Below are 23052 nucleotides of genomic sequence, written 5' to 3' on the forward strand. Positions count from 1 at the left end.
TATTTAATAGCTAATAGATTTTGGTCTGGGATGTTTCTTGTTTTGCATAAACATCATACAGACTAACTTTCAAAATTTTGGGGAATGAGAATGAGGAAAAATATAAAAGAAAAAATCAATTATGGAAAATATAGAAATTTTGAGTCAGTGAATAGTATTATCAATCATCATTCTACCCAGAGTTTTCTGACTGTAAGAACTACATCTTTGTTTTCTCCCTTCTAATGAAAAATAGCTTCCTATCCCTAGATATCTATTCTGGGGAACTGTAAACATAGCTTGATTATTCTACATATTTCTTATTAATTTTTGTGTACTTTCCTGTGTTCTGAGGCTAGTGTGGAAGGATGTAGTCTTGTAAGATGATAGGATTTTTAATTGGCTTCTGAAAAGCTGTCCTTGAGTGAACATTGTCTCATTGTAGATATTCAGTTGGTATTGAAAACCTGTTAATTGTTCATTTTTTTTTATCAAGGACAAGAACTGGGGGGTAAACGTTCAGTTTGAGTGGCTTGTAAACATTGAACCTGCATGTACTTAGTACTTAATAATTTTAATTTTTTAAATATTTTTAATTAAAATTTTTAATTAAAATTTAATTTAAAATTTTTAATATTAGAAGTGGGAGTTCTAAACTCCCAGTTTTTTCAAGGCCTTTGTCACCTTTAACAAAGTCACATACCATTCTAATCAAATATTTCTTTGCCTACAGAGTAATGGCCTTAAATTCACACAAGTCTGAAAAGAAGAAAAAGAAATTTTATAAAGACTCGCTCTCTCTGGCTGCCATGATCCGTAAATTTCAAAAGGAGAAGGAAGCCATGAGGAAGAAGGAATCTAGTCCAAAACCTCCAGTGACTATTGCGACCTCTACCCCTAGTAAAGTTCCTTCTTCCTCTCTCAGTGCAGGAAATGATATCTCTGACTTGAATCTTAAGATCAGCGATCCTGTCCTCTCCATTTTTGGTAGCACAAATGAACGTGATCTCCTGCAAGAAACTGAAAGTGCACTGGAGATGTTGGGAGACATTGACTTTGACAAGTTGCTTGATGGCACTTCTGATGGCAGCCCAGTATCTGAGCTGTCAGGAGAAAATGGAAATGTCACTCATGCAACCTACACCTCTCAGGTCATGACACCCAAGCAGGTGCCTGCCCTCCCAGAAGGTCTGCCTACGCTACTTGAAAAGCGCATTGGAGATCTTCGAACAGTAAGTATGAACGCAGTAGTGACGGCTTGCAGTCAAGAATCTGAGAGGAGGAGGAAGAACGTTTAGGATCTGAGTTGTCATCCTTGAATTGCTGGTTGAAATGCTAAAAATGTAGAATTAATGTCAATGGTTGTATTTATACTCGGATAAAAATGGGCACAGAGGTGATGCAGCTCAATAGTTGAGATGGTGTTTGTTTCACAGTGGAGACAAGGTTTTCTACTGAATCTTAACATGTTCAACAAATTAATGTTTTATTCCATAATGGGAATATCACTGTTAATTTTGACTTGAATTAGTTACTTATTACTATTTATGAATTTATGCTTTCTCACCTAGTTTTAAAGAGGAAGCCTTCAAATACTATTGCAGTTTACAATCTAATGTCAGTCTGGAATTCTGCCTTTGTAACACAAACTACGTGAACTTGCCAGTTTAAAAGGTGGGAGTGGAGGGGTGGGAGCTGAATGGTTTCTTCTGGAAGGTTGCAATGGAGTCTCAAAAATATTAATGAAAACCGATAAGTTCTCAGCTTACAAACATCCCTATAGCTTACTGAAAGGGCTCAGAGCTGTTAAGGTACTATGTGCTCCTTGTTTCAGTAGTGGATGTTATGTGAATGTGAAGAAGAAAATTGCTACTTGATTGTCCAGATTCTGATCTTACCTGTGCAGCTTTTCCTTACTCAGAATAAAGTGCAGCTTTTCCTTACTCAGAATAAAGTGCAGCTTTTCCTTACTCAAGAGTAAGTTTTATAATAGTAGTTAAACTGCAGTTATTTTCATAGTGACAGTTTGAAAGCAGCAGAGCTTGCTTTGCTATTACTTAAACGTGATAGTTATCATTTCTCAATCTTAGCTGTATGTAAGCATTATAGAATATTGTTAGTTGTTTTAAAATGTCCATAGCTAAATATGGATAAGGGTTTAATTGTCACTAAAGTGAGTGAGAGGGTTGTCTGCCTTCAAAATTTCAGGTTAATTTTTCAATAAGTTTCTAGCAAAACAGCAGTAGAACTGGATTAGGCCAAAATTAAGTGTTAGCTGCCTGCCCCAACTTCATGCTATTTCACTAAAATGCCCAACCCAGTTGGAAGAAAAGTTTTCCAAGAGCCACTGAATTAAAGTTAATTCCACAGTTGTCTACTTGTGATGATGTTTTCTGGAGATTTGATGCTGGCTGAGCAGAGCAATTCTGCATGTAGACTCGGGGAAGAACTAGACTGTGTATTGACTTAAAGACTGCAGCTTCCTTGCCTTCTACAAAATGCCATCAACTGACATGTTAGCAGTGACAAAGGAGTAAAAAAAAAAAAAGTTGAAAAATAGTTCCTATACAGTTTTTTCCAGACATGTATCAAATTCACATCTTTAGTGCTCTTTAATACAAAGAAAGGTAAGCTATGTTCCATGAATGGAGTTATGGTATATCTAGATAAGGTTAAAAAAAAACTTAGAAAGCCACTGACTATATACCATGAAAGCTTCCTGATCTCCTTGTGTAAATTAACGTCTTCTACCTCCCTAATTGTGTAATTCTGAATTACTGTGGCAGAGGACAATATTGCACATAAAGCAGGGAGATAATAAAATGCCTGTTTTCTATTGTGATGGTAGCTGTCAAGATAGTCCATCTGTGGAACAAAAAATCCCAGCGGTGATTGCAGTGTTTCTTGAGTCTGCCAATTTCATCCTTTTCAAAGACCAGAAGCACTGTTAAGTATGATAACATAATGATGAAATTGGCTTTAAGATCTCCCTGGGACTGGAAGGTCAAAACATCTTTCCTTCCACTTTATATGGACTAAAAGGTAATAATCCTTGTGTTAATTATTCTTAAAGATACTGGATCTAAGACTTTCAAACTTGTCTTGTTGGTATCTTATCACTTGTAAATGTCTATAACTTTTCTTATTTTTTAGCAGAGAAACTGCATCAGTAATCTTAAAACAGATAGTGCCATCCCCTCAGCAGATGACTTTACAGTAGAAGGTAGTGAGCGGAGTGCAGTCCTTACAGGAACTAAAAAACCTACAGTATTTGTTCCTGACTGAAATGGTAAACGATTAAAGACAGTTGTCTGCTTTACAGTTTCTGATGGAGTAACAAACTCCTATTTTACTGTGCAATATAGAGTTCACAATCTCAGAAAATACCTCTTTCTAACATAAGTGGGTCAGCTACAAAGAGGAAAAACATTAACTATTGAATAGTTATGAAGGAGTTTTGTCAAGTTAACACTTGCATTTATTTATAGCATTGACCTTTGTTGTCAGAAGTTGCTAACTAAAATTCTTTAAAGACAAATTAGAGCCTTTCTCATTTGGCTGTTCAGCCACATAGCATGTTGACTGCCTACAGTATTTGTCAGACAGCATGATGATAACGTATTTACATAAATTTCTGTAAGGGCATACTTTTTCAGTTTCTTCAGATATTCACTCTCAGGTCCCATTGCTAGAATGGCTCAAGACAGTAAGCGTTGTAAGGTTTTTTATTTTGTTTTGTTTTTCCTCTTGACTTCCATAGATCTCTGGAGTGGAGGAGTAGAGAGGTTTACTGATTTTTTTTTTTTTTTTTTTTGTCGTTTGGGGTTTTTTGTTTTTGTTGAACAGTGCAGGGAATTGACTTGGCATTTTCATAGAAGCTGCCATGGTTTGTGGACAGTAAGAATCTAGACGAAAGAAACAAGGATAAAGGAATTCCATACGGGCATTCCTGAGAGACTAAGAAAAACTTCTAATAAGAGGAAATGCACACATTAGTTATCTTGCTTTTTTTTCCCTACTAACAAAAGAGCTAGTGGGAAAGATTGTCCAGTTTTCACACCCCAATTCTAAAGTTGGAGACAATGCTCAACAGCACCAGAAAATGGGGATGAAACATTCCTCTAGCATACACAGTTCTGTTGTAGAAGTCACACTTGAAGGGTTGAGATGGATCCAAGAAAGGCTAGAAAACTGTAACTGGGCAAGGTACATAAACAGCGGAAGAAACTAAGCCTTTTATGCTTTGAGGATGGTGATGTGTTGACAAGTCATACAGACAAGAGCATCAAGCAATGCTCCTCTTTTTAAAGCCATGAGTACTACTGAGATAATAAAACTAGTCCTAGTGTGTTTTTTTTTAGGGTTATTGAAAAAATGTCAGCGATCCAGGCAGATTCTAAATAGAGTGATTGTGAGCACTAGAACAAAGAGTTGTTATTTGAATACGATAGTAATCTTCACCTTTTGTAAGTAGTTAAGTATAGGGGATTTTTTTTCATAGCAATGCTCTTCACTGAAAAATAAGAGTATGATATAGCTGTAAAAGTAAAGCTACAAATGCTGAGATTAAAACGACATCTGTGAACTTTTGAATATTCTTTTTTTGCTGTATTTTCAGGCTGCCAAGATGTTTGATGAAGAAGGCAGGAAGAAGTTTTTCACACAAGACATGAATAATATTCTGCTGGAGTAAGTGCTTATCTGTACAACCTTTCCTTTCTGGACATGGGGTGAAAGGCAAAGTTCAGAAGAGGAAATATTGTTGAGTTTGTTCCAACAAAGCCCTTAAAAGTCAATGAAGGTAGATCAGTCTGAGCTAGTAATTAGGTAAAGAGATTTATATATGAATACAATTCCTGTCATGACTATCTGTCTGTCTTTCTCCACTGTAAAGTGTTTTGTAGTGCCCTGTGTCCTTGACTTCATGTGTAAAATTCAACAGATTTGCCATTTTTTCTTGCTGTCCCACATCTTCATAAATCAAAACACCTTTAGCTTTCATGAAGAAAAATGCTGACTCTTCTTATTCTATAATCCTTCAGCTAAGCATTTAACATATAGGGTTTTATGTCTTTAGTAATATTAAGTAGTAAAAAGAAGTAATCTCTAGAAGACCAGCAGCCAAAATATTACCAATATTGATGTGAAACTGCACGAGTAAATAGAATTCGGATAGCAGCATTCAGTGTTGCTGGGGAAGTATGCATCTGAAAGTCTTTTTTTGAATGGTTTCTCACCATTAAGACTACTTTTTTTCTAAAAAGTTTGTTTAACAAATCTGAAAATATATCCCAGGCTGCTATTTGAAGTATGCATAGCTAGAATGTTATGCATACGAAGCTTCACTAGGTTTTTGTTCAGTTGTCATCTTCATCTTGGAGTGCCTCACTGGTTGGCTGTCTCTTGTTTGTTTGTCAGTATTGAGCTACAGTTACAGGAGATAAATCCTGCCATCCGCAATGGAGTGTACTCTCACCTTGAGGCTTTTGTGCCATGCAATAAGGACACACTGATAAAGCGTCTGAAGAAGTTACACCTCAATGTCCAGGTAACGGGGGGGAGAGTAGCTCCAGTGTGAGTCAAATATGTAATAGTAAGGATAGAATGCAGCAGAGTAGAGCAACAGCCATTGTCTCAAGTAAAGGAAAAGATTCTGTATCAATTACTAGATCAGCATAAATGCTTTTTTGTCTGCTCCTGTCACTACTTTAAGGACAAATATTTTAAGTATTTTAGACTTTACTGTTTTGGGAATTAAATGCTTTTCTATTGAAAGCTGGATAGTTTTACAGAGTAGATAATAAGAGAACTAGAGAGCCACAATTACTGCGGTTATGACAAACTAAAAATTACTGTTGCATTCATTTTTATGCCAGGAAAAATAATGAGTATATGGATTATAGATGACCAGCTTGTATTATTTGTACATGTATGCTGCTTTTAAGTCTTACGAGTACTTTGCTTCATTTGCAACTTCTTTCCTCTTAAAGAGTGTGTGTTTCTCTTGAATTAAAAAAGGTTTCTATGATCTGAAGGTCCTGACCTAGTTCTTTAGATGAGATTCAGGACTAAATCTTGCAGAGGATCTGAGGGTGTGAGAATTCAGAACCTGATGAGTAGGAAATCAATTTCATATGCTATTTCTACATTACGCATTAAGATATAATACAAGATATAAAACAGAACTGAGAACGCAAAGTTGGAAGATCATAGAATCATAGAATGGTTTGAGTTAGAAGGGACCTTAAAGATCATCTGCTTCCAAACAGGGTGTGGTTCCAAGGTATGGAAGAGAACTTAAAATGCAAGGAAGTACATATTTTTATTTCAATTTAATTTTTTGAATTCTTAATATCTGGAGACTAATTTAAATTCATGGTCCTTGTCTTTGAGGCACATGAAAAGATTTACTTCTAGTAATAATCTAATACATAGGCAGTTGAATACATAGATTTTGATCATTAGTGAAGATATTTTTATACTACAGAGTTTTTTGGAGACTTCATTCATCATATACTTATTTAATAATATAAGTGTTCATCAGTCAAGTCATTTTGCTTTTTCCCTGAGGTTTTATTCCATATTTTGATTTGGAAGGATTATTAAATGAGATTGTTAGAATGTTTTGGGGTGTTCATGACTTGTTTCCTTGTGACTATCTTTCATCGTTTCTGGTCTCAAGACTACATTAATTGTATGAGAAATTTCAAGTGCATGCATTAATATTTCCAATACTAACTATTGCCTGCAGCAGTACTTCTTATGTGATGCTTGAATCCTGTTCACTGCAACAGTTTAGCCTAATGGGAGTGAGGGAGAAATAATTTCAGAAAAATTATCTTAAGTTATTTCTGTATTGCATCTGATAGGACTAATTTGGTGTTTCTTTTATCGCAGGATGACCGCTTGAGAGAACCACTGCAGAAGTTGAAACTGGCTGTCAGTAATGTCATGCCTGAACAGTTATGCAAGTATCAAGAGGATTGTCAGGCCCGTAACCTAGCTAAGAATGCCAAGTAAGTATTTCTGGGATCTGCGTGTTCACATTTTAGAGCTGACCTGAAAGGATGTCTCCATGTCCTTCATTCTCTGAGCTCAGCAAAGTATTGAGCTCTAGTTGAGTTGTACAAAGCATATGGTATTGTTTCAGTGATTTTATCACCTGACTTCAGAAAGAAATTTCATTAACTGAATGAAATAGATCTTGAGAGAAAGAAATTATGAACTGTGAGAAGGAAACTGGACATATCGAACGTGCTGGACTAGTGAAAATATGAGCGTGTTCAGATTCATAATTCTTCTGTCCTTTTATATTTTAGTTGTTTCCTGTGTAGTTAACTGATTTAGACTCAGAGAAGCATTAGCAGATTGATCAGCATCTTTGCATTTCCCAGGAGAAAGCACTACATTAAACTTAGAGTCAGCATCCTTGGTGGGATCCATACAGTGTGTCGTCTTCACTTGTCTTTGAGGATTGCGAAGCAGTGAGGGTAGGGGGTAGATAAGTCCTTCACTCTTTCAGGGAGGATATAGCTAGAGTGTGAAGATAGATCCTTTTTTTACTTAACGCTTAACACGGTACTTCTTCAATGAAACATTTTATATGTTGTGTATCTATTAAAGAAAGCAATTGTTCTAAATGTAGGTTGCAAACAGAAGATGAACGAGAGAAAAATGGATCAGAGGAAGATGATGATGAGAAACCTGGAAAGAGGGTTGTGGGGCCTAGAAAGAAGTTTCATTGGGATGACACAGTAAGGTGAGAAACTACATTTTCCACCAAGATCTTTTCCTGATCTCGTGTTAAAGTTTTGGCAGAGAGTGTTGTTATATAATATTGTTTAATAAATAATCATTATCAGAAGTATATCTTTTTAGAAGTTTGGGGAAATGTTAGGAGACACAATAAGCAAGCTAAAATGCCGCACTGTAAACATGCTTTTCTTCAACTTGAAAGGCAAGATCATCCCATGCCCAACCCTTTTCTCCTTGCTTGCTCATGTACTTCATCCAAATACAGGAGAATTTTCCTGGACATAGAACCGTGGGCTTTTTGAAGCAAAGAATAGAGGTGTAAGCATAGTTGCACCTGCTTCACACCGTTCTGGGGATGTCACAGAAAGCTGTCATTCAGTGAGTGGTAAAACTTGGGCCACAATAGAATAGAGAGCCAAAATTGAGTGTGCTGGTTTGGCAGGCCTCCCAGTCCTTGGGAAAGCCAACATCCGGAATGCATGAATCTTAACCCATCCTATTACGTTAGAACACAAATTCTGTTGTCTCTCAAGAACAACATGCTCATCTGAAATGCTGAATTCTCCTGTTTCCCAGAGTAGCTTTTACTGAAAAATTAGATTCTTTAATTATTTGAAGAGTAACAGGCTTTTAAGCAGACAGATTCCTCTAATTTAGTACTTGCTTATGCAAGTTCTAAATTGATTTTTGAACAGGTATAAATATTATTAAAAGGGACTGTTGAACTTCTCACTTTGAATCTTTTTTTTAATCTATAATATGTTAAGACAACGGGGAAGCAAGTTTAATGGAATATATTATGTATACTATATATTATTATGGTTATGTATTGTATTATATATGCTGCTTTACATATATATAAACATAGCTCTAGCTGACCTGGTGTTGTAGTTTAACCAGGGTAACTGAAGTGATATGTACTTAAAAATGAGTATTTTAATTTGTTTTTTATTTCATGAGGCTCAGAAGAGTCAATGTTACTTAGCTCTGCCCACTTTTATATTTTTAAAGACAGCATCCATGTCAGAAAGTGTTCTGTTGAAATACTAATTCAGCATAGAATAGATTTCACGTGCTTTCAGACATTATCTATCTTAAATGAGATCAAGATTATTGTGACCAAAGTGAGAAGATTTTTCAGTTATGAGGAAACAAAGATGTAAAACTAATTACAGTATGATAAAAGAAATCAGCTATATGGTCTGCTGAGAACAAGAGAACAGTGGCAGATTATACAAGCTGTAGTAGCAACTTGTGTGATGGTTAGTTTTTTTAATTGAAGTTAGTTGTTTCTATGGAAAAAAAATTGCTTGCCAATGAACAGCAGCTGTACAGTATCAGTGCTTCCCTTTCTCATTCTATTTCTGCTGAGCTTTTGAAAAGTTGGTTTCTTTCAATATATTTATTGTATTCTCCTCTGCAGGTCTTTGTTGTGTAATCTTGTCAAGATCAAGCTAGGATGCTATGAGCTAGAGCCAAACAGAAGTCAGTCTGCTGAAGATTACCTCAAAACCTTTATGGAAACAGAAGTGAAACCACTTTGGCCTAAAGGCTGGATGCAGGCAAGGTAAGATACCTGCTTTTTATATTTATTATAATGGATTTAACTCAAAAGTGTATTTTTAATACTTCAAAATTGTCCGTGGAACTGGAATATTCTAAAAGAATGAAAGTTTCTTTAGAAATGAAGTTTCTATTCTTTTCAACTCTCAGGTTTGCAAAGATTTTTTTTTCCTTGGAGCTCTGTTTACTTTTGTCATCTGCTGGAAATTGTATTTGCTAAAGTTTGTAGTCCCTGATGCTCCCTTTTTGGGGGAAGTATTGAGTGAAGACAGAATAACTGTTCAGGAAGCTTTACCTGTGACGTAAAATGATAGAAAAAGCAGTGTTGCCTGTATGCTTTAAGCAGTCTGATGAAGCAGTGTTACAAAAACTTTATAAGTTGGAATTTCAACATCAGATTTTTAGAAGACACTGAAGTTGTTGTGCTCTTATTTCTCGTATGCTATTGGGATGCTTTGTGATGATGCAGTTCAAAATATACCTATTTCTTGATCCTTACTGACTTGAAAGAACAACTATGCAAAGGGATGGCAATAAAATGAGAGCAGTAACAGTTGTTGTGAAATACAAATTTGACAAAGTTCTCAGGCATTTTGAAGTGCAAGAATAGAAACAAATGGAGATGACATGTTCTTTCCTTCTGAAGCACGCACTGCAGAGGACAACCTTCCCTCAAATCTTGACCTAATTTTAAAAGCTAAATGATAGAACAATACTAACAGATTTGTTGAGTAATACTTTAATTGCAGATTAGTCAAATCGGCATTAAGTTGTGAAAACTACTTAGATGTTTGTAGAATTGTTAATGTAGAAAATAAGGGTGCAATAAGCTGCTTGTTAAGTACTGCTGAAAGGAACAAATAAAATTTTACACTCCATGGCATACAGCTGTTCTATTTCTGCTCAGGAGTTTAGCTTTGTATGCTAAATTTGCTGATAAATATACAGGTGAGAAGTCATGTGTTCTGGAGGTTTTACTGAAGTAGTTGAGATGTGGAATCCTGGTTTAGATCAGGACAAGATACCGAGAGATCAGTGGTGGTAGTAGTGAAGTGATCGGATGATAATGTGAGGTCATCCCAGAGTACAGTGAAGCGTGTCAGAATTGTTAATTTGAAAGCTAAAAATGGTTCTCTCCTATCCATGGGATAAGTGTGCTATAAAGTTTCATAAGTTTTTAAACCAACTGTAGAAGTGGTTTCAGTAAAAAAGCAAACTGTCACCCCTCCCAAACAAACAAAAACAGCGTAAAACACAAGAGCTGCCTTAACATGTCTTTCTGCTGACCAGCAGTTCATTTACCAACTGCGCTGTTTGGATACCATAACTTTTGTGTTTACATACCGTTTTTCCTGTATTTGCATTGAGAGATTGCTTTGAACACCGGAAGAACTTGAGCAAGTGTATTTTTTTATTGTTTTACCTTTAAGTCATTGATTTTTATATCTAAGTGTAATTTGCATGTTACCTTCATGATTCTGCTTGATGTCTGAAGGAGATGCTACTTCTTGTTTTCAGTCTTTGTATGTATATTCCCTACTTTGATCATAATGGTAAAATCTTAATTCCAGAGAAGTACTTTCTATTATTTGGAATCATTGTATCGCTGCCTACCCGCCATAGACTGTCTGAACTGCACCAGTCTCAAAGCACAAATGTCAGCCATCTTGTTAAAATGTATTAAGTGTAATGGTTAGAATTGGAACAGATTGTATCATTGCTTTCAGTTCTTCTGTCAGAAAGCTGGATGTTCTCATGTGCAAATGAAAGCAAAATGACTGCTTTTATCCTATCACTTCTTAAAAAAAAAAGAAAAAAACAAGGATGTGTGTGGTGTACGCCCAGTGCACAAGCTCTCACAGTGGCTTCTGACAAGCTTAAAATAAGTGTGTGTATAATGTGTGTGTTCGTATTGTTATGTATATACATATATCCACACAGGATGGCTTTTACCTTCTGAAATCAAAGCTGCTTTCATGGAATGGCTGAGGTTAGAAGGGTCTTATGGTTCTCATTTTGTCCAACTCTCCTCCTCACACATTGGACCAGCTAGAGCCCAGGATCATGTTCAGATGACCTTTCCACTGCCTTTCTGGGCACTTATGCATGGAAAAAGGAAAAGCAAATATTTCGTGTAGCATTCAGTAATAGTTCATAGTGCAGCATCTCTTGTTCGTATGCAGGATGAACATCTGGGATGCTAGGATAGGGATTCTCATGCTGAAGTTTTAATATTTTTTAATCATTATATTTGGCCTAGAGTGAGAAGGAGCTATGTAAAATAGGTGGGGGGAAGGTATGTCATGTTAAAGATGACCTACTATGTATTTTGTAAGGAATGCTTACTAATCAGAGTAGGGCTATAGCATAGAACTTTGTGGGCTTAAAATGGAGGAAAATTTTAATTTGCAAAGTCGACTGTACTAAGTAGGTTGCTCTGAAAGTAATGCCTCCTTTTCATTTCCATGGAAAGTACAACAGGTGCAAAGACCACTATAACACTATTTGATAGAACAAATTCTCAACTACAGAGCAGTATTTTTCAACATATTCACCACTATTAGCCAATTTGTGCAGATGGGCTGATCAAGATGTTCTTCATTTTGTGGTGTGACAGTTGGGCATAGGCATCCAGAATGTGGCTTGTCTTTCATGTTGCTGTTGCCACTGCTGAAACACACCACCCACTGCCTCACCATGCTCACATCCATTGTTTGGTCTCCATAAATGTTCAACATGTACCTGTGAATGTCAGTGGGTGCAGTTTTTTCTGCATGGAGGAATTCAGTGACACACCTTTGCTTCATGGACACTTCTATGTCAGACACCATTTTGTCAGCCCGTCTCTCTGCTGCCATCTGCCACGTGGCAGCAACATGTAACAGAATGTTGGTGGGAAGGTTCGGCTTTACCTTTATTGATGAACTGGATGAGGGGATTGAGTGCACCCTCAGTAAGTTTGCAGATGACACCAAGCTGGGAGGAGCTGTCGATCTGCCAGGGGGTAGGAAGGCCCTGCAGAGGAATCTGGATAGCTGGGCTAAGGCCAATGGGATGAAGTTCAACAAAACCAAGTGCTGAGTCCTGCACTTTGGCCACAGCAACCCCAGGCGATGTTACAGGCTTGGGGCAGAGTGGCTGGAAGACTCTGTAGAGGAAACAGACATGGGGATATTGATCAGTGCTTGGCTGAACATAAGCCAACAATGTGGCCAAGAAGATCAGTGGCATCCTGGCTTGTATCAGAAATAGTGTTGCCAGCAGGAGCAGGAAAGAGATCATTCCTCTGTACTCAGCCCTGGTGAAGCCACACCTTGAGTACTGTGTTCAGTTTTGGGACCCTCGCTACACAAAAGACATGGAGGCTCTGGAGTGCATCCAGAGGAGGGCAACAGAGCTGTGAGGGGTCAGGAGCACAAGACTTCTGGGATTGTTCAGCCTGGAGAAGAGGAGGCTCAGGGGAGACCTTATCGCTCTCTGCAAGTACCTGAAGGGAGATTGTAGTGAGGTCGGGTTTGGCCTCTTCTCCCATGTCACTAGCAATGGGACTAGAGGGAATGGCCTCAAGTTGTGCCAGGGGATGTTAGGAGAAGCTTCTCTGAAAGAGTGGTCAGGTGCTGGAACAGGATGCCCAGGGGGATGGTGGGGTCACTGACCCTGGAGGTGTTCAAGAAATACTTAGATTTTGTACCGAGGGACATTATTTAGTGGGAAGTGTTGGTGATAGCTGGACAGTTGGGCTGGATGATCTTGGAGGTCTTTTCCAACCTTGGTGATTCTGTGATAATATAACTAATTTCTTCATAAGTGGGTTGCATGCTGATTCCATGTCCTTTTAAAAATGTGTGCATGTTTAAAGGAAGCAAAAAGAACAGGAAGTCTTTCTTGGAATTCCCAGAGTTTCATCTTCTGAGGGGTGGTCTTGCCAGTAGACTTGCAGCACACCTATTTCTCACAGGTCAAGCAGCACACTTGAAGTGTCAGAGAGGCAGTGTCATACTGACCTTTCTCATCAGTTGTCATAGCTAAATATACATACGTAATGGACAAATTGTTTTCCAACCATGTTCTTGCTGCCTTGACTTCTATTCCAGTGGTAGTTAAACTTTGTCTTGAGCCTTTAAGGATAACGCTGCAAATTATCGGTGTCTCACATGCCCCAAAATGAAAAAGATCAAGGAGCAATCAAAGCAGTGGGTGGGAGGCACAAGGAGAAATGCTCTGGAGAAGCCGGATAAGTCAGTGAAGCATTGAATAGGGAATGTTCCTTTTGTTTCCTGATGTTCTTCATAGATAGTGTTATACAGATTTGGAGGTTGGTATGGTAAATGAAATGTGAGAACTGAATCTGAAAAATAAGCCATTGGAAATGTAACAAGAGTGTGTCAATGCCTTCTTGCCAGATTGCATGAGATTTGTGGATACTTGGATTTTTCGTAACCATTGCAGCTCTACAGGATGTTTTCAGTGGTGAAAAGCTCTTGTTTAGACAGCTGTTCATGTTGTTAGTGATAATATGATGATAGTGATGTAGGAAAACTGTGTCTAGTATGTCTACTTGGAAGCAGAGAGGAAGAGGTTTCCATTAACTGTCTGTTTATAGCTGCATTTAGGTAGCATGCAAGTATAGGTACAGGTAAGGAATTATTCTCACTTCACAGAGCAGGAGTCAATCACGTGGGAATAAAACCACATAAAATGTTAAGATTCTCATAGCAACTCTAGCTTTTCATGAAGGTGTGTCACTGGCTCTATGGTAAAATATGGGACTAAACACAGAAGTCACAGGAATGGTACACAACAGCCAATACAAAATATTGAAGGCTAGTAGACACAAACTTGTCTTGTGTTCTCACTGCTTTCTGCATTGAAGCAAAACAAAAAAAAACAAAACAAAGAAACATTAAAAAAAAAAAGAAAAGCAAATACAAAACTCATACCTGTGATCAGTGCGCGGACATGCAATGAGAAGAGTTTAAAATAATCCTTAATTTGATATTTGAAGTAGTCTGCTAGCCTTTGAGGACTGAGATGTCAGAACTTTTTCTTCCCTCCTGCTGGAGGATGTAATACTCCATTACGTACACTTCTGCTTGGCCATTGCACGAGGTATTTTGAATATAAACGTAACCGTTTTTTTATTTAGCATTCTTTTTTTTTTATGGCTGCCTGTGACTGTGTTTTGGTAACAGTACAGATAAACTCTACCAACCAGCTGCTTTAGAAATAGATAATAAGGAATTACTCTGAGAATTCAAAGGTACTTAAGTATTAGCTGGTCATATTCTGTCTGTCCCTATAGAATCATCATATGTTTCTTTTCTCATCACTCTTGCAGGATGCTTTTTAAAGAAAGCCGGAGTGTACACAATCATCTCACTTCTGCTCCGTGAGTATTGACAGCTCAAAAGTAGCTTCAGTACATGATATCTCTTCATGCTACCTCTTTTTGGGGAGAGAAGGGAGATATTTGGGGATTTATTTGAAGACATTTGTAATGTTCATAAGTGTTTGATTGTTTAATTTAGATTTACACCTAAAATACAGTATCACAAGAGTATTATAACTTGGTTTTGAAGTGGCTGAATAACTTACATGGATATTTGCAGACAAACACCTTTTCCTTAAATTATTTCAAAGCACTCTGCACAGCAAAGTTTAGACAGTGTAGCATAGTGTATTGAATCCAGTACTTCTTGCTCTTTTTCTCATGAGTCTTTGTAAACACAGTAGGTTTTGTATCTTAGTGAAATTTTACCTTCAGTGTTTTCAGACAGTGCTGTGTCCTTCTTAGGAGTTGCCCTCATTCAATAAGAGCTCAAATAACCAATTATGGCTTTGAATACTACCCACACTATAACTCTCATAATACATGTGATTAACACTGTATATTTTTAACATAATGGCAAAACTGAGTCAGAGTCCACCTACTAAAAAGTTTTTTTTTTTATTTCTAGTTGCTTAGGATAGCAGAGTAAGAACTGTGAAGTCTTAATCTGTTAATCCTTTTGAGGAAATTAGAAATTAGACACAATGTGAAATGTTGAAGCAGACAACTGATAGTCTTCAGTGCTGTCTTTGCATGCATAACTGCTGTTGGTGCTACAATGTTCATTTGCACTGCAAAAAAAAAGAAAAAAAAACTGAGAGCTCATTAAATGGCTTGTTGCAACAAAATGTAGTTAGAGCTATTTCACAGTGGACAACTGGTGAAAGCCTTGGAGGAGAAAAAGACTGGTTTTGTGGTATGAAATACAAATGGGAACGTAAAGCATACTACTGCTTTTGTGACAAAAAAAACCCAGCAATATAAAGTGAAATTACATAACCTTTATCCTTCATCGGTGATTTTCATTTAGAGAAAGCTCTGCTGAGAGAAACTCCTAAGATTGTGAGGGACTGAAATGCCCTGAATTGAAAAATTACAAAAAACAAACAAACAAACAAAAAAACCTCTTAACTTGATATACATCAGGCTATATCAGTAATGCAGTAAATTTTGCATCTAATTTACGTACAAAGATGACAACAGTAGTTTAAAGATATGCTTGTTCTTTCCCCAAGTATGTTTTTAGATATTTTCTATTTCAAGAATGCTCTATTAAAAAAAGCTGAAGCCCAGTAGTTATCTTCTTAGTTTACTGGAATATAATCAGGATGGCACTAAAACTGTTTGCCTTTCTGTCTTCTGATGTGCATTTATCTCCCCTGCTTTAGGGCAAAGAAGAAAGTGATTCTGGCACCTAAACCCAAAGTGAAGGTAAATGACTTTTTACTTATCTGACTTCTATATGACCATTTGGTACAACCAGTTTTCTGCCTCTGACCCAGAAAAAATCTATCAAAAAGGTCCATTTGGAAAATCTGACCTTAAGGAAGTGCTATTAGAGCTTATTGGCTGATAATCATATGGGCTTTAAACCATATAATACAAGAGATTATCTGCATAGCTTCATGATGTTAAGCTATATAGCTTTTTGAAAATTAATTATGAAGAAAGTAATAGTTCTATTAAAGTTCTAGCGCTGTCTACCTAGTGATCAAATTAGCTATCCTGTTCTTTGCAGCATAGATTGTTCTTAACCTTGTAAAGCACCAGTGTGAGATTTTAAAATACAAATATTAAATTCACACACAGGACATCAATATATCATAGATATCTTAATATGAAAACTTCAGTAGTAGATTTTAGGTTCCTCTGAATTTATAGAATAATAGTATTAAACTAAAGAAGACTTTGAGTCTACTTTAGAAAGGCTGTTAAACTTTTCTTTTACTTATTTTTTCGTTCATAGGACTCTAGTCCAAAGAAAGAACAGAAAACCTGTATATCTTCAGTTAATTCAAGTTGTGGTACTACATTGAGTACTGGTGCACCTGTCTGCACCCCATCCAGCTCTAGCTGCACACCAGCTCCAGAGACTATCTGCTTGGACGACTCACTGGATGAAGACCTTTCCTTCCACCCACCCTCACTGGACTCTATTTCTGATGCTCTCGCAGTTATCAATAATGGTGCCAAGGGTTCTCCTCTTGGATCTGCTATAGAGACACCAACATCCAGACCTCGCCCTGGGCTGAGGGAAGAGAAACTGGCAAGCATTATGAGTAAATTGCCTTTGGCAACTTCTAAGAAAGTAGAGCCCGCTCAAACACCCCACTCATCAAGTCTTATTGCTGGTCACACAGGGCCAGTACCAAAGAAACCCCAGGACTTAGTTCACACTGGTATCTCTTCAGGCCTTATTGCTGGATCTTCAATTCAAAATCCTAAAGTTTCCTTAGAGCCTTTGCCAGCCAAGCTACTTCAGCAAGGACTACAGAGGTCAAGCCAGATCCAAGCTGCTGCTGCTTCTTCACAGACTCATGTTTCTTCCTCTAAAACCCAAGCAGCTATTTCTACCACCTCTCAAAGACCCAAGGATGCTAACATCTTGGTGTCATCTTCTGAGGTTCAAGGTGGTTCTTCAACGTCGCAAATGACAAAGGTGCACCAGCATTCAGCTGTACAGCAGAAATATGTATCTCCTTTACAAGCAACTATTAGTAAATCACAGACCAATCCAGTGGTGAAGTTGAGCAGCAATCCCAAACTGTCTTGCTCATCACCAGTCATCAAAGCTCAAGAGAAGTCTGTAGTGTATCGCCTGCCTTTGTCCAATCCCTCATCTGGAAGTGGCTCTCAAGTATCTCACCCACTGGTTTCTCGGACAACATCCAGCACCTCTACCTCTAGTAACTATTTAGCCAAGGCTATGGTGTCGCAGGTTTCTTCCCAGGGTTTCAAGCCTCCCTTCTCCATGGCTGCCTCTCCCAAACCTGCTGCCTCTCCCAAGCCCACTGCATCAAAGCCCTCTGTGACACCTAAGCCCAATGCATCACCTAAGTTTTCATCTAAGTCCACCTCATCCCCCAGGCCTGCAGCAACACCCAGTTCTTCCAGTTCAAGTGCACTAGTTTCCCAGAGTAGTCACTCCAGCAACACTCCCCTACATAAACAGACCAGTGGTGTAAATATCAGCAGGCAGTCTCCCACAATGAATTTGCTGCCCTCTAATCGCACCTCAGGCCTTCAGCCTGCAAAGAACCCTCAGGCTTCTTCAAAATTGTCCAACTCTTCTCCTTCTGGAACTGTTGGTAAAAATAATTTGGGTGGAGTTGGAATGAATGTACCTGCCAGCAGAGGCAGTAACCTTAACTCAAGTGGAGCTAGTAGGACTAGTCTGTCTGGGGGAGCAGGAAGTGGAACACAGGGTGCTACTAAACAATTGTCAACTCCACACAGACCATCTTCTGCCTCAGGGTCTCCAGTTGTAGCAGCCAGTGTGCAGGTATGCATCTGAGTTTACATTTAAATCTGACATTAATATTTATCACATTTTGTAAACATTCTTTGTTACAATATCTTGTTTTGAAAATGAATCATAAACTTAATGATGACACTTCACTAAGTGTAAATGCTAATATGGATGAAACACTTTCATAACAGTGAGTAGGTATTTCCAGCTGATGTAAAATCCAGGGATGGGGTGGAAGGAATCCTCAGTAAAAGCCAGTTGGTCTGCAGTATGAAATAATTTTTTTCTTTAAAGAGAGCCCTATAAAGGTGAGCTTTGTGTGGCCATATTTTCAGGGTATGCAGTATTGTCTTGCATTATTGAATTTCTGTATTGTTGCCTACTTACCTGTAAAGACTGTGCTTATATAAGAAGTCTTCTTAGACAAGCTTTGTGATTACAAAGCTGGAAAGTTTCAGTTGTTTGTGGTTAGGGTATAATGCAAGGCACGTATTAACAATGTAGAACTTTTTTAAGTATTTGTGATCATTATGTATTTTACTTTGTAGGATCTAACCAAACTGAATTATAGGTTTATCTATATGTAAAGATGCTAGAAAAGACTCGAGAGAACTTGTGCAAAACTTCTATGCTGTAGATTAAAAAAAAAAAAAGAAGTCATATAATACAAATGTTTTGAAAATACTACTGTTCTAAAACCTGTGCAAATCTATTATTTGCCCAGAAGACAACCTACTTTATGCATTCTTCTTACTGGGAACGATTTTATTACTGAGATGCTTGGAACTATTCCTCTCTTTTTATAGTGCTTTCTCTATTGTGAGGTCTGTGCTACTTAAGTTAAGAAAGATGATATCACTGTAAATTAGAGTCATGGTCTATAGCAAGCTAGAAAAACTATGTATTTTTCTGAATGATGTACATAGCTATTGTATGGTAGTGATATATACTCAGGTTTTCATAATGCTTTATAATCTTGTAGTGTATTAATTTTTCTTAATGCAGCTGAAAAACAAGAAGAAAATGACCTTCATGAGGTATTTCTGTGGTTTTTCACCCTGCTGTACCTTGGAGTAAACAGGGTGTTTGACAGATTCTGATACAGCCTTCTCCTTATTTTTGGGTACTTTGAGTGGAGGAAAAAAAAAAAAGAAAACCCAGCAATCCATGCCCTGTGTAAGGTCCACAGAGGTACCACAAGCAGTGTAGAGAAGAGCTAAGGTTAAATGTGGTGCAGTTTGGGTACTCTGCAGTCAATGGACTGGGGATGATTTTTTGGTGGAATCCACAATATTCACTGGATTCAATTGTTGTGGTGTGGAAGAAATTGTGAAATGGTTGTGGTAGTTCTTAAGGTTGATGGACATAGGAAATGAGTAGTGCTGTGTGAATTACGAGATCGATTCCGGCAAACCTTGTGCAGTTATAGGCAAATCATTATTTTTATAGAGACACTGATTGCTTGGATAATGAAATGCATCTTGGCAGACAGTGATGTTGAAGAGAGGGACTGCTGGGAATGTGGTGGATAATCAATTAACATGAGCGCATACTGTAATACAACTAAATAAAGTGTTTTGGCATATAGAAGGAGGAAATCAGCTAGAGGAACTGAGTTACATATGGCATTACAAAGTTAATAATTGTGACTTCACATGTGTTTTGGTTTTTTTTCCTGACACTTCAGGCGGTACTTTGATAATGTAAAACAGTTCAGGAGAGTTTTCAGAGGAGGATAAAATATTCACTGTGACTTCAGTGCAGACTGAGGCTCAATCAGTGTAGTATATTCAAGAGAAGATGATAATCAAATAACCTCCCAGTCCAAGTACACTGAAGGGAGAAAGATTTTTGACAACAGGACTGCTTTAGCCTTAAAGACTTGCTGGGTACTGTGTGCTAAGGACTTAGTTACCCTTCTTAATACATTGCATAAGACTGAAAGTGAATTTCCTTTCCATTGAATGTTTAGGTATTTCGTTCCTGTTTAAATCAGATGCTACTAATCTGTCAGATAAGAATAGTGCATAACTTGCTTTTTAGAATATCCTGGTCTACTTGCATGGAAGATCAAACTAATATGATTTCATGTAATGACAAAAAGGTGTTTGTAACTAGGAAGAGTTTCCAATAAGCATTTCCCTTCTTTCCCACTTGATTGGTACAGTTGTTAACTCGGATATAAACTTGCACCTGCTGTAGCTCCTCAAAATTTTAACAAAGTATATTATGTTGTATTTTGAGAACATGAAGCCAAAATAATGTAAAATTGAGCAATTATGTTATTTCCTTGAGCTCTACCTATCATTGGTACGCTTGAGCAGAATACCACTTAGATTTTTAAGGATATTAATGACTTGAATTTACATGACCGAGTTGAACCTTTTGTGAGGTGCTAACATAGCTGAGATGGCACTTGAACTGCAGCTCCTTTATGGCACTCTCTGTGAGTACTTTCCCTCAAGTAAACAGATTCTTGATAGAGCACACTAAAAAGCTCCTTTCTGGTTTGAGGCTTTTTGCAAAGGCAGAACTGTAAGAGATGGCCGCATGGCTTTTATTTTGTTGTACAGTGGAGATTACATAGTGAGCAGTTGCTATTTTGTCATACGTGGGCTTAGTGTGAAATTAGTACATCTGAAGTAACCAAACATGTATGTTCTTACAGCGTTTTCATCCATGGTTTTCTACTTGTGAAATGAAGTATGTCTTACCAGCTGTCACTCCTAAGATGGCCAATACAAACATTTCTTATGAGAGTCTGCTTTGTACTTGCTTGTGTTCACAGAGATATAATTTTAAAATGTTGTCTTAAGCAGCACTAACCTTGCTTTAGCAGCTTGCATATAAACATCTTAGGACCCAAATGGTAATAGAAAATGTTCATCTTTTGCTATTCCTATAAGTTGATACTACAAAACTCAGAGAGATAAGCTTGGGGTTTTGTTAAGACTTACTTGTCCGAATGCACAAATTTTGAGCCTTGTTCAGTCTCTGAATCTTGATAGCTCAAACATCTAAATATGTGAGTTTGAGTCTAATTCAAAATGCTTCTTTCTGTACTTACTGCTTTTTAATAGCTCACTTGAGAACTGAACATTACCCTATGAAATTATTGTAAGTTTAGTGAATGAAGGGTTGTTAAATAGGAACGAACCAATCAGCTTCTCAATTCAGAGGAATTAATGTAATTTGGGAACAGTTGTATCTAAAATATTCTGGCTTATCGTGCATTTTCATTTTTAAACTGAGGTGAATTTAACTTGTGACATGTGGGATGGAGAGAGTTTTCATTTCTCGCCTTTTGCTCTGAAATACGCACTTGTGTGTTTGTGTATCAGCATTGATACGTATATATTTGTATGTATATGTCTGCATGCTGGTAACCTGACTTCTCTTGAAGTGTGGTGGTTCTTAAGTATGGATTTGAGTTTTCAGAAATTCTTAATTCTAAGAAGTCTCTTTAGAAATATAGTTAGCATTGTGTTAAGACCTGTATTTGGAAAGGAGAGAGTAATAATGTGCTAAAGATCTTCAGACGTGATAATTTAAAGGAAATCATCTGCAAAGCTGGCAAGAAAAAACAAGAGGTGAACCGTTCTTGCGTGTGTAAATCTGACATATGTTTGTGCTTGTTTAGTAAGTGAACAGTGGGAATTGCTCCTACATGGCTAAGGGGATATTAATAGCCTAATGTCCTTTTTAACCAGAGCACACTTAGCAGTAAGCAGTTTTTATCTCCCTGGAGGGCACAACTCAGAGCTTTTAAATGTTGAAGTTCTACTTTTTTTTTGTACAGTCAACAGCAGGAGCATCATTACTGGCTAACGCCTCACCTCTGACTCTCATGGCATCACCCCTGTCTGTAACCAGTCAGAACGTGACGTCTGCACCATTAACTCCTTTTGGGATGCTGGGTGGCCTTGTTCCTGTGACTGTGCCCTTCCAGTTTCCCTTGGAGCTGCTTGGCTTTGGGACGGACACAGCTGGAGTGACAACCACCTCGGGATCTACCTCAGCGGCTTTCCACCACAGCCTAACTCAAAGTGAGTGGAATTCCTTATCACACTGTTGTATGGAAAGAGGCATCCTGAAAACAGAAATTAAAAAGGGAAGTGGTATAGTTCTGAGTACAAGAGAAGAAATGTGATTTCTTCTCTGGTAAACATTTTTAAGTAATCATCCAAATATGATGGATCACCCTTGATAGGTGATTAACTTTACTGTTACAGTATAGTTGTTTTTTATCATGCATTCTTGAGTTAACTTGTTCTCTTGTCTTTAGAAAGAAATGTCTTAGTATTCTCTAAATTTCACAACACAAAGATGAGACCTGAAATAATGATTCATTAAAATATCCTTAGCTTAGCAATGACTTAGACCCTCTGGTGCCAAACCACTTTCTTACAAGAAAGCATGAACTAAAATGGGATTTCTTATTTGATTGATTAAAAGAAATTCTTTAAGCTTTTAATCTGTATCAATTTTGGCCTTTCTGCCAAGGGAAACAGTATGAAGAATTGCATCCCAGTAGTGAGGCATGAGCCTTGCTCTGACTTTAACTATTTCTGAACAAGTCTGTTTTACTGGCTTGTATATCAGCCACCAGAATACTACTATGTATTTATTTTTGTTGTTAAGATGTCTTCAAAAATCTATGCAAATTAGCACACTACTACATTAATTTCTCAGTTTTCTCAAACAAAGGCAAACATGGTCTTTCAGTTTTATTTTTCATCCTTGTTTTTCTCCTTGTTTTTTTTCTCAGACTTACTGAAGGGTTTACAGCCAGGTGCTCAGCACGCAGCAGCGTTATCTCACTCACCTCTGCCTGCTCACTTGCAGCAAGCTTACACAGGTAAAGATAATATTTCTCTTACTACTTTTTATAACTTAAAGAAACTAGTTATATTTCTGCTCTAGATTGAAATAAAATGTACACTATTTAAAATTGGTT

General features: G+C 37.5%; 1 protein-coding gene across 2 annotated transcripts in view; it reads left to right on the forward strand.

Annotated features, from left to right (window-relative positions):
* Positions 1–23052, forward strand: part of UBN2 (ubinuclein 2) — a 56791-nt gene that overhangs the window by 23463 nt on the left and 10276 nt on the right. For both annotated transcript variants that reach the window (XM_015285016.4, NM_001277750.2), the window contains 11 exons: positions 713–1211; positions 4598–4668; positions 5398–5527; positions 6877–6995; positions 7625–7738; positions 9158–9301; positions 14636–14686; positions 16015–16057; positions 16593–18128; positions 21895–22141; positions 22864–22953. In XM_015285016.4, coding sequence (XP_015140502.2) covers positions 713–1211; positions 4598–4668; positions 5398–5527; positions 6877–6995; positions 7625–7738; positions 9158–9301; positions 14636–14686; positions 16015–16057; positions 16593–18128; positions 21895–22141; positions 22864–22953 — 3044 coding nt within the window. The remainder of the gene's footprint in view (positions 1–712; positions 1212–4597; positions 4669–5397; positions 5528–6876; positions 6996–7624; positions 7739–9157; positions 9302–14635; positions 14687–16014; positions 16058–16592; positions 18129–21894; positions 22142–22863; positions 22954–23052) is intronic.

The sequence above is a fragment of the Gallus gallus genome, chromosome 1, assembly GCF_016699485.2.
Source record: "Gallus gallus isolate bGalGal1 chromosome 1, bGalGal1.mat.broiler.GRCg7b, whole genome shotgun sequence".
NCBI lineage: Eukaryota > Metazoa > Chordata > Aves > Galliformes > Phasianidae > Gallus > Gallus gallus.